Source organism: Oncorhynchus mykiss, chromosome 11, assembly GCF_013265735.2.
Source record: "Oncorhynchus mykiss isolate Arlee chromosome 11, USDA_OmykA_1.1, whole genome shotgun sequence".
Lineage (NCBI taxonomy): Eukaryota > Metazoa > Chordata > Actinopteri > Salmoniformes > Salmonidae > Oncorhynchus > Oncorhynchus mykiss.
This window is the reverse complement of record NC_048575.1, coordinates 18,134,461-18,147,035: the sequence shown is the minus strand read 5'-3', so window position 1 is coordinate 18,147,035 and position 12,575 is coordinate 18,134,461. Positions and strand designations below refer to the sequence as shown.

Sequence of the window (12,575 nt, the reverse complement as noted above, 5' to 3'; positions counted from 1 at the left end):
CAATGTTGACCTAAATGACTAATGATGATAAATACAATCCACCTGTGTGTAATCAAGTCTCCGTATAAATGCACCTGCACTGTGATAGTCTCAGAGGTCCGTTAAAAGCGCAGAGAGCATCATGAATGTAACAACGTTCGTCTGTAGGAGGAGAAGCGGACCAAAAAGCAGCGTGGTGGTTATTCATGTTCTTTAATGGAAAACTGACCGATACATGAAATAACTCAAATCTACAAAACAACAAACGGAACGTGAAAACCTATACAGCCTATCCTGTGACAACAAACACAGTGACAGGAACAATCACCCACAAACACACAGTGAAACCCAGGCTACCTAAGTATGATTCTCAATCAGAGACAACTAATGACACCTGCCTCTGATTGAGAACCATACTAGGCCGAAAACATAGAAATGCCCCAAAACATAGAAAAACAAACATAGACTGCCCACCCAACTCACGCCCTGACCATACTAACTAAATACAAAACAACGGAAATAGAGGTCAGAACGTGACAGTACCCCCCCCCCCCAAAGGTGCGGACTCCGGCCGCAAAACCTTGACCTATAGGGGAGGGTCTGGGTGGGCGTCTGTCCGCGGTGGCGGCTCTGGCGCGGGACGCGGACCCCACTTCACCATTGTCTTAGTCCGCCTCCGTGGCTTACTCACCATGGCCACCCCTTTCAATGACCCCACTGGACAGAGGGGCTGCTCGGGACAGAGGGGCAGCTCGGGACAGAGGTGAAGCAGCTGCTCGGGACAGAGGGACAACTGCTCGGGACAGAGGGGCAGCTGCTCGGGACAGAGGGGCGATAGCAGCTCGGGACAGAGGGGCGATAGCAGCTCGGGACAGAGGGGCGATAGCTGCTCGGGACAGAGGGGCGGCAGCTGCTCGGGACAGAGGGGCAGCTGCTCGGGACAGAGGGACAGCTGCTCGGGACAGAGGGACAGCTGCTCGGGACAGAGGGGCGGCAGCAGCTTGGGACAGAGGGGCGACAGCTGCTCTGGACAGAGGGGCAGCTGCTCGGGCGGCCCCTGGCTGACTGACGGCACTGGCGGCCCCTGGCTTACCGGCGGCACTGGCGGCCCCTGGCTGACTGGCGGCACTGGCGGCCCCTGGCTGACTGGCGGCACTGGCGGCCCCTGGCAGACAGGCGGCACTGGCGGCTCCTGGCAGACGGGCGGCACTGGCGGCTCCTGGCAGACGGGCGGCCCTGGCGCCGCTGGGCAGACGGGCGGCGTTGGCGGCGCTGGGCAGACGGGAGGCTCAGCTGGCGCTGGGCAGACGGGAAGCTCAGCTGGCGCTGGGCAGACGGGAAGCTCAGCTGGCGCTGGGCAGACGGGAAGCTCCGGCAACGCTGGAGAAGAGGAAGGCCCTGGTAGCGCCGGAGAGGCGGGAGACTCCGGCAGCAGCGCCGGACAGGCGGGAGGCTCCGGCAGCGGCGCCGGACAGGCGGGAGGCTCCGGCAGCGGCGCCGGACAGGCGGGAGGCTCCGGCAGCGGCGCCGGACAGGCGGGAGGCTCCGGCAGAGGCGCCGGACAGGCGGGAGGCTCCGGAAGAGGCGCCGGACAGGCGGGAGGCTCCGGCAGAGGCGCCGGATAGGCGGGAGGCTCCGGCAGAGGCGCCGGACAGGCGGGAGGCTCCGGCAGAGGCGCCGGACAGGCGGGAGGCTCCGGCAGAGGCGCCGGACAGGTGGGAGGCTCCGGCAGCGCTGGAGAGGAGGAAGCCCCTGTAAGGATGGGCCGGAGAGACAGCCTGGTACGGGGGGCTGCCACCGGAGGGCTGGTGCGTGGAGGTGGTGACGGATAGACCGGACCGTGAAGGCGTACTGGAGATCTTGAGAGCAGGGCTGGCACCAACCGCCCTGGCTGGATCTTCACCCTAGCCCGGCAGATGTGGGGAGCTGGGATGTAGCGCACCGGGTTAAGCATGCGTACTGGGGACACCGTGCGAACAACTGCATAACACGGTGCCTGACCAGCACCATGCCCGCCACAGTTAGCACTGCTAGGAGCACTGTAGTGCTGAGATGGCACAGGACGTGCAAGGCTAGGGAGATGCACAGGAGGCCTGGTGCGTGAGGCTGGCACAGTCTTCACCAGACCCCTCGCACGCACCTCAGGATGAGTATGGATAGCTGACCCCGGTGCCATTAAATCCCTGACACGCTCCGTCGGGCGAATGTCGTGCCTCATGCACCAAACCAGCAAATCCCTCATATCTCTCTCCTCCAATTTCCCCATTAACTCCTTCACAGTCTCTGCTTCGCTCACCTCCAACACCAGCTCTGGTTCTGAGCTCCTCCTTGGCTCCTCACGATAAACGGGGGGAGTTGGCTCAGGTCTGACTCCTGACTCCCCCCCCCAAGAAATTTTTGGGGCTGACTCTCGGGCTTCCGTCCGCGCCGCCGTGCTTGCTTCGCCAACCTCATTCTCCTGTAACCTTCCGCGCACTGTTCCATCGAATCCCAGGCGGGCTCCGGCACTCTCCCTGGGTCAACCGCCCACCTGTCTATCTCCTCCCAAGTTGTGTAGTCCAGATTCTGCTCCCATGTCCCAAAATCCTGATCTCGCTGTTGCTGTTCCTGCTGCTGCTGCCTCTGTTGCTGCTGCTGTTGCTCCTGCTGCACCAGTCGCTTCTCCTGCTGCTGCTGTTGCTGCAGCCTCTGTTTACCACGCCGCTTGGTCCTTGGTGGGTGGGTGATTCTGTAACGACGTTCGTCTGTAGGAGGAGAAGCGGACCAAAAAGCAGCGTGGTGGTTATTCATGTTCTTTAATGGAAAACTGACCGATACATGAAATAACTCAAATCTACAAAACAACAAACGGTACGTGAAAACCTATACAGCCTATCCTGTGACAACAAACACAGTGACAGGAACAATCACCCACAAACACACAGTGAAACCCAGGCTACCTAAGTATGATTCTCAATCAGAGACAACTAATGACACCTGCCTCTGATTGAGAACCATACTAGGCCAAAAACATAGAAATGCCCCAAAACATAGAAAAACAAACATAGACTGCCCACCCAACTCACGCCCTGACCATACTAACTAAATACAAAACAACGGAAATAGAGGTCAGAACGTGACAATGAAGAACAAGGAACACACCAGGCAGGTCCGAGATACTGTTGTGAAGAAGTTTAAAGCCGGATTTGGATACAAAAAGATTTCCCAAGCTTTAAACATCCCAAGGAGCACTGTGCAAGCAATAATATTGAAATGGAAGGAGTATCAGACCACTGAAAATCTACCAAGACCTGGCCGTCCCTCTATACTTTCAGCTCATACAAGGAGAAGACTGATCAGAGATGCAGCCAAGAGGCCCATGATCACTCTGGATGAACTGCAGAGATCTACAGCTGAGGTGGGAGACTCTGTCCATAGGACAACAATCAGTCGTATATTGCACAAATCTGGCCTTTATGGAAGAGTGGCAAGAAGAAAGCCATTTCTTAAAGATATCCATAAAAAGTGTTGTTTAAAGTTTGCCACAAGCCACCTGGGAGACACACCAAACATGTGGAAGAAGGTGCTCTGGTCAGATGAAACCAAAATTGAACTTTTTGGCAACAATGCAAAACGTTATGTTTGGCGTAAAAGCAACACAGCTCATCACCCTGAACACACCATCCCCACTGTCAAACATGGTGGTGGCAGCATCATGGTTTGGGCCTGCTTTTCTTCAGCAGGGACAGGGAAGATGGTTAAAATTGATGGGAAGATGGATGGAGCCAAATACAGGACCATTCTGGAAGAAAACCTGATGGAGTCTGCAAAAGACCTGAGACTGGGACGGAGATTTGTCTTCCAATAAGACAATGATCCAAAACATAAAGCAAAATCTACAATGGAATGGTTCAAAAATAAACATATCCAGGTGTTAGAATGGCCAAGTCAAAGTCCAGACCTGAATCCAATCGAGAATCTGTGGAAAGAACTGAAAACTGCTGTTCACAAATGCTCTCCATCCAACCTCACTGAGCTCGAGCTGTTTTGCAAGGAGGAATGGGAAAACATTTCAGTCTCTCGATGTGCAAAACTGATAGAGACATACCCCAAGCGACTTACAGCTGTAATCGCAGCAAAAGGTGGCGCTACAAAGTATTAACTCAAGGGGGCTGAATAATTTTGCACGCCCAATTTTTCCGTTTTTGGATTTGTTAAAAAAGTTTGAAATATCCAATAAATGTCTTTCCACTTCATGATTGTGTCCCACTTGTTGTTGATTCTTCACAAAAAAATACAGTTTTATATCTTTATGTTTGAAGCCTGAAATGTGGCAAAAGGTCGCAAAGTTCAAGGGGGCCGAATACTTTCGCAAGGCACTGTATATTTGCCTGTTTGTTTACCTTTCACGTGGGAATGTCACTAGGGCTACTGGCCATATCAACCGTGATGACAGGCAATAGCTATATACACTGAGTGTACAAAACATTAAGAACACAATATTAAGTTGCACCCCCTCCTTTTTCCCTCAGAACAGCCCCAATTCGTCTGGGGCATGGACTCTACATGTTGCCCATGTTGACTCCAATGCTTCCCACAGTTGTTTGAAGTTGACTGGATGTCCTTTGGGTGGTGGACCATTCTTGACACACATGGGAAACTGTTGAGCATAAAAAACCCAGAAGCGTCTTGCCCATTCACCCTCTGAATGGGACACATACACAATCCATGCCTCAATTGTCTCAAGGCTTGAAAATCATTTAACCCTTCATCTACTCTGATTGAAAGTGGATTTAACAAGTGACATCAATAAGGGATCATAGCTTTCTTTCACCTGGTCAGTCTGTGATGGAAAGCGTTCATAATGTTTTGTACAGTCTGTGTATATTTCAGAGCAGTAACGGTGAGTGGACGTTCCCCCTTTTCTCTTTATATTATATCTATTTCCAGCTACTGTCAAAAGTTAGGATGTGCGTGTCACCCTCCATATTCTACGTTGTCATAGGCCTAATATTATATTCCCACGGGGAGCAATTATGGTGTCTGTAACTATATTTAGACATACCCTATTCAAAACAAGTTGTTGTTACATTTGATTAGAATTATTCCGTTTATTTTTTTAGGTCTTATCAATAGTGAATTTAATATTGCTAATTGACAACATTAGGCATGTCCATGGCTCAGACATGCATTTTACAATATGCCTATATCAGTGTGAATGCTATGTTAACAATGCATTTACATTTTGAAGCCATGCAATTACTGTTCAAAAACGTGTTCAACATATTAAGCAAATATGAGATAGGCCTACATTTTGTTATTTTGTTTCTGTAGGCTATTTAACAAACAAGGCTATAAAGGACTAACATTTGAATTGGAGTTGATGACAACGCAATACATAAAAGACCATAAATACACAACTTGAAGCAATCACATATTTGGAGCACGTTCTGATTGGACAGTAAGGGGTCAAGCCTTGACACACCTTCAACTTGTTTGTTCATCAAAACCCAGCCAATGTGATGCACCATTCTTCTCAAGGTAAGGTCACTATTTGTCCATTGACCAAAATGCCACAAAAACATCACTTTGATTAAAAACAATTATCTAAAAAATGTCAAGGGATGTATTTTCGATCCCAGGTCAAATTGTTTGACATTCTATTAGGACAATGTAACTTTGAAATAGAAATCACCTCAAATGTTTTTCCTTTTCTTTCTCCATGGCTCTGTCCAGAAGCAGCTCCTAGCCCCTAGACACAAATGATTGGATGGATGGATGGATGGATGGATAGATAGATAGATAGGTTAGGTGGGATTTTTGCCATTGCTTATAGGCCTATCAGAGGGAAAGGTGGAGCTACTACCATATTTAATTGCTACTACCATATTCATATGCCATACCAATAAGGCATTTGCCTTATTGGTATGGGTTTCCTAAAAAGCATTGGGCCTTAGTTCTATTATCTCTGTTAAAACCCCCTAGAGTTGATGTCCGCGCCCCCACAGAAATCAAATTAGCATAATACAAAAATCCCCAGCAAAATCTGTCTGTTTAAACTAGATATCTGGAGGTTTTTTTGTTGCGTGGGCAGCGGCTCAATCCACCGCATCCGCCAATGTCGGCCTTCCGCGTCTGCGGTGGAAGGTGGCCGGGGTTACGGGGTACAGCAGTGTTTGACAGAAAACGGTTTGGCCTACAATCTAATATGCCCACTATTTGTAAAGACGAGACAAGCCTCACAAGACTCCTCTAAGGGTCTAGCTCTAATGGTAGCCTGGTACCAGTTTAAAACATTTATGGAAGTATATATGAAAGTAGTTTGGTGCCAAAAATAAGAGGTTAAATATGGGTCCATAAAAAAAAAATCCTAATCTTTCTTATATCGCTCACATGTACAGTAGGACAAACACTTTAAAACAAACCTCCTTTTGACGATCTGTTTTTCCGTGTATGAACTGTTATTCAATGTGTTTCTATGGGCTAATAGCAGTAAGGCCAAATTCAATGTTTCATCAAATAGCTAAATGATCCTTGGTATGACCATCTTATAACAATTCCATATTTTAGCTTCGTAGGACCCCCCACCCCCGCCGACTCTTGAGGTTTGACGTTGTGTTGACCTAGTTCCAGGGCTCCGTAGTCCGCTGCTTCTGTCTTCCGCATGACCAGTCTCCCCTGTAGCCACCCTCTGAACCAAGCCTAATCGATCACCATGCCAATCTACATTCTCCACACAGCATGACCAAGTCTCTATCTTATATTTTACTGATTTAGGTTGTAGAACCCCCCCCCCCCCTTCCCGATATAAAATGTCAATTTCATTGGTTTCATATCTGAGGGAATATGGACAGGTGTGTGTGTGTGAGAGAATGAGGGGGGGCACAGCATGAAACATCAAAGGGGAAGCTTTTTTGCTGATGTACAAATCACAGTCGAATGAATATATTAATGTGGAACCAATTACCTTAGGGAAGTGTTGTCTGTATGCTGGTTTTACCAACGCGCTCCTCATCTTTGGCAAAGCTGAGAACAGCAAGGGAAAGCCTAAAGCAACGGACTAAGCTGGCGGAGTTAGTTTTCCTTACATTTTCAATTTACTACATTTCCATGTTTTCTACTGGTGTGAACATTGAATTAATCCGGAAATAGAAAATACAAATAAACTTTGTTATTGTTCTACAATGAATTGGCTTGGATTCACAGAAGGGGGCAGTGCAGTAGAATAGTGTCCTGTAGTGACATGTTGAGGTCTCTACTGTTCTAGATAAATGACTTCAACACACCTCAGCTAGACCCCTAGCTGCTCTTTAAAGCCTCTTCTAATTCAGTGTTAAAGCACTGATAATAGACTAAAACACAAACACACACACAGTATATCAGTGTTAAAGCACTGATAATAGACCCACATCCACATTGATTGGCCTTCATACGTTTACAGCTCACTTTAATTGCCTTAAAAAAGACCATTAGTCAGCTGTGTGTGTGTGTGTGTGTGTGTGTGTGTGTGTGTGTGTGTGTGTGTGTGTGTGTGTGTGTGTGTGTGTGTGTGTGTGTGTGTGTGTGTGTGTGTGTCCATCGACAGAAAGCCCTATTGATTTATCAGCTTCAGGATTTGTCTTGTCCCTCCGTACATAAAAAGTCTGCATGTGCTTTTCAGAAAGGGAAATGGCCCCCATCGACTCCCTTAACTTGAGCCCAAACGCTAAAGATTTTTGGATAAGCTGGCTCATTACTTAAGCTGAAATCAATAGGCAGGATCATGGTGGGAGCATGCTCTAGTGAATGAACAGAGCAGGGAGGGATATAGCCCTGTTCTGGCTGGGGAGATGGGGTGTGATGGGCTCCACTCATCCCTGTCCTGTCTCGGTTGGGTCTGGTCGATGTCTGGGGGTAGTGGAGTGAGGATGGCTGGAGGCGTCATACAGTGGTCTCTCTTTCTCTATCTCTCTCTCTTTCTCTTTCTCTCAGCATTTTACCTATGCTAACATGCACTATCTCTGCCAAAAATACCTTAATACTTAATTCAGCAGGTCTCTGTTTTAATTGTTCCTATCTGTTTCTTTTTGTGTCTGTTCCAGGTGGAGAGTGTCAGGGAGGAGGAAGAGAGACAGAGGAGGGATATTCTGACTCTCAGACAGAGAGAGAAGACTCTTCTATCAGAGGTAGGTAGAGATAGGGCTGGTGTTGGGGATAGGGTAGTTTGAATATCTGTCTCTTTCTACCGTGTGTGTGTGTGTGTGTGTGTGTGTGTGTGTGTGTGTGTGTGTGTGTTAGTTGCAGACCCAGGAGAGGAGGCTGTGTGAGACCCAGAGAGAGAGCAGAATGAGGGTAGAGGACACGGCTCGCCTACAGTCTCAGCTGGATCAAGTCCAGAGCTCACACACGCAAACTATGCGCCAGGTACATACACACACACACTTCCATGTGCACACAATAGATACAGCTCACACAGGCTTAGCATACACACAATGAGTCCACACACACACTACTCCAGATGTAATGGAGAACTTGTTTGTTTGTCAACATGTGTATTGTCACCCTCCAAACCACACTCCAGCTCCCCACCCCTCCCTCCCTCCCTCTCCTCTGTTAAGGTGTCCCTTTGTTCTCCCACTCATAAATATGGAAGATGCCTGATGAGATTCACGGACAAGAAAAGAATCAAAATCTATTGTTGCGTGTCCTTTCCCCGTGTAAAGTTTGCTTTAAATGTCACACATTAGCATGTGAACTTTTAAATGAGCTTGTTTGCTCACTGACGCGGGCCATGTAAATAGCCATATTGAATATAGTACAGGGAGGCGTTGGAGAGGGGGACAGATTTGGCCGTCGCACCGTCAATTAGGCCTCGCCAGGGGAATCTAGCGCCAAACAGCCCCATCGACTGACCGTGTCTCACTTTCACACACACACACACACACACACACACACACACACACCAGACCTAAATAGAGTCTCTCTGAATCCTCCCTGATGGCTTGTGTTTTTGGGGGGAGTTTGATTGACAAGCATCACTCCCAATATGAATCTGCTAATGTATTATTCACATCTTACCTCCCCTTGGAGGAATGTGTGTGTGTGTGTGTGCTTGTTCGTTCGTTCGTCACAAAGCCATCACTCAGAAACAGGCTCAGGAAACAAAAGCATCATGATTATTTCTTGTCACATTGCATTAGATTATGTCTTGTGAAGAGGTTACCATTTAGTTATGCAACAAGGATATCCTCTGTTAGAACATATGTGTCAAGTTTTAATGTCACAAGCACAGTGCCAGGACACAGCCCTTAGTCGTGGTATATTGGCCATATACCACAAAACCCTGAGGTGCCTTATTGCTATTATAAACTGGTTACCAATGTAATTAGAGCAGTAAAAATAAATGTTTTGTCAGCCAATCACCATTCAGGGCTCTAACCACCCAGTTTATGATACCATATTTACAATCAGCAGGGAAACTGGAGTGATAGTGGTAGAAAGTATAGGGGTCACTAGGCATCATGATGATAAACAGAGTAGCAGCATATGATGATTGTACAGTCGGAAGTTTACATACACTTATGTTGGAGTCATTAAAACTTGTTTTTCAACCACTCCGCAAATTTCTTGTTAACAAACTATAGTTTTGGCAAGTCGGTTAGGACGTCGGTTTTTCCAACTATTGTTTACAGACAGATTATTTCACTTATAATTCACTGTATCACAATTCCAGTGGGTCAGAAGTTGACATACACTAAATTGACTGTGCCTTTAAACAGCTTGGAAAATTCCAGAAAATTACGTCATGGCTTTAGAAGCTTCTGATAGGCTAACTGACATCATTTTAGTCAATTGGAGGTGTACCTGCGGATGTATTTCTAGGCCTACCTTCAAACTCAGTGCCTCTTTGCTTGACATCATGCGAAAATCAAAAGAAATCAGCCAAGACCCCAACATTTTTTTGTAGACCTCCACAAGTCTATTTCATCCTTGGGTGCAATTTACAAACGCCTGCAGGTACCACGTTCATCTGCAGGAGGGACTGGTGCACTTCACAAAATAGATTGCGTCATGAGGGAGGAAAATTATGTGGATATATTGAAGCAACATCTCAAGACATCATTCAGGAAGTTAAAGCTTGGTCGTAAATGTGTCTTCCAAATGTACAATGACCCCAAGCATACTTCCAAAGTTGTGGCAAAATGGCTTAAGGACAACAAAGTCAAGGTATTGAAGTGGCCATCACAAAGCCCTGACCTCAATCCTATAGAAAATTTGCGGGCAGAATTGAAAAAGCGTGTAAAGAGCGAGGAGGCCTACAAACCTGACTCAGTTACACCAGCTCTGTCAGGAGTAATGGGCCAAAATTCACCCAACTTATTGTGGGAAACTTGTGGAAGGCTACCCAAAATGTTTGACCCATTTTAAAGGCAATGCCTCCAAATACCATTCGAGTGTATGTAAACTTCTGACCCACTGGGAATGTGATGAAAGAAATAAAAGCTGAATTAAATAATTCTCTGTACTGTTATTCTGACATTTCACATTCTTAAAATAAAGTGGTGATCCTAACTCACCTAAGACAGGGAATGTTTACTAGGATTAAATGTCAGGAATTGTGAAAAAATTTGTTTATATGTATTTTTCTACTTCCGACTTCAACTGTATTTGAGTGGGTTTGTGTGTGTAGGTAGAGTCAGTATAAATATACAGTACCAGTCAAAAGTTTGGACATACCTACACTTTCAAGGGTTTTTATTTATCTTTACTATTTTCTACATTGTAGAATAATAGTGAAGACATCAAAACTATAAAATAACACACATGTAGTAACCAAAAAAGTGTTAAACAAATCCAATTATATTTTATATTTGAGATTCTTCAAAGTTGCCACCTTTTGGCCTTGATGACAGCTTTGCACACTCTTGGCATTCTCTCAACCAGCTTCACCTGAATACTTTTCCCAACAGTCTTGAAGGAGTTCCCACATATGCTGAAATGTTCTGCATTGACTGACCGTCATGTCTTAAAGTAATGATGGACTGTCATTTCTCTTTGCTTATTTGAGCTGTTCTTGCCATAGCCCTATTTGGTAAAATACCATACTATATTCTGTATACCACCCCAACCTTGGTAAGAAGGAAAGAAATTCCACAAATTAACTTTTAACAAGGTACACCTGTTAATTGAAATACATTCCAGGTGGCTACCTCATGAAGCTGGTTGAGAGAATGCCAACAGTGCGAAAACCTGTCAAGGCAAAGGGTGGCTACTTTGAGGAATCTCAAATATAAAATATATTTGTTTATATTTGTTTAACACTTTTTTGGTTACTACATGATTCCATATGTATTATTTAATTGTTTTTATGTCTTCAATATTATTCTACAATGTAGAAAATCGTAAAAATAAAGAGAAACCCTGTAATGAGTAGGTGTGTCCAAACTTTTTGACTGGTACTGTATGTGCATGTTATGTGTGTGAGCCGATGATGGAGAGAATTTGTGTGTGTGTCTGTGTGAGTGTTTAGGGCCCTGTGAATGTGCATACAGTCAGTGCAAAAATATAAATAAATTACAAGCGTCAACTCTGATAGTCTGTGTAGCCATTTTGTTATCTATTTAGTCGTCTTATGGCTTGGGAATATAAACTGTTCAGGACCCTGTATCTATGGCCGTGCGGTAGCAGAGAGAACCGTCTATGGCTTCGGTGACTGGAGTCTTTTTAATGATTTTCCTGGCCTTCCTTTCACACCACCTGATATAGAGGTCCTGGATGGCAGGGAGCTCGGCCCCAGTGAGGATATGAATAGATGCAGGGAGGGCAGAGTGTACATGTTTGTATTGCAACCTATTCAGTATCTCCGTAGCATCAAGAAACACAGCTGGATATTAGTCAGACGTGTTATATAGCTCCTGTCTCTAGGTAGTATTGGGGAGATGAGAGTTGATGTCATTACATTGCCTATTCACTCCGTGTATAACAAGGATTTAATGTCTGCCTGCCTCCGTGTCAATGAGGAGCTGTAATTTGGGTCCTCGCCTGTGTGTGCCTACGAGTTCAATATAAACTACCACAACATGTAAACATTTGTTTTGAACAGTGAACATGTAAACCCCTCCAGAACCTCTAGGCACACAACCAGCCAGTCAAGTCCAGTGTTCTGTGATAAGCAGGGGTTCTGATCAGACGCTACAGAGCCATAATCATGTTTGTGCCACTGAATTCTTTAACCTTTCCGTGACCCTTCAGGATGCCAGCGGGCCAATCACAAAGCATAATTGAATCACTGCGGCAGGCAGCTAGCTCCCTGACTGATGAAAAATTTAAATTGAAGGTGAAATATGAATAGGACAGAGAGAGAGGGAGTGAGACAGGGATCCTAGGCAATCCTACCTTTTTACTCTCTCACACACACATGCGAATGTGAACGCACATACAAAGTAATCATACCTTTTCAAATCTCACCTGAGAAAGAGTGAGGGACTGTAGAGGAGAGAGAGACTTATAGAGAGAGGGGGGGGAGAGATGTAAACAGCCTCCTGTTCTCCTCATTACCCCTGAGGTCCTCTGTGAGGATATTCCTGTAAAATAATCTCATTTTCTTTTTTAAGCCGGTTAGTGTTTACCTCCAAGAT

General features: G+C 46.0%; 1 protein-coding gene across 1 annotated transcript in view; it reads left to right on the top strand.

Annotated features, from left to right (window-relative positions):
• Positions 1-8,046: 8,046 nt before the first annotated feature.
• Positions 8,047-12,575, top strand: part of LOC110535423 (golgin subfamily A member 6-like protein 22) — an 88,872-nt gene continuing 84,343 nt past the window's right edge. The window contains exons 1-2 of the mRNA XM_036936649.1: positions 8,047-8,123; positions 8,236-8,361. Of these exons, the coding sequence (XP_036792544.1) occupies positions 8,284-8,361 (78 nt within the window). The 5' untranslated portion in view covers positions 8,047-8,123; positions 8,236-8,283. The remainder of the gene's footprint in view (positions 8,124-8,235; positions 8,362-12,575) is intronic.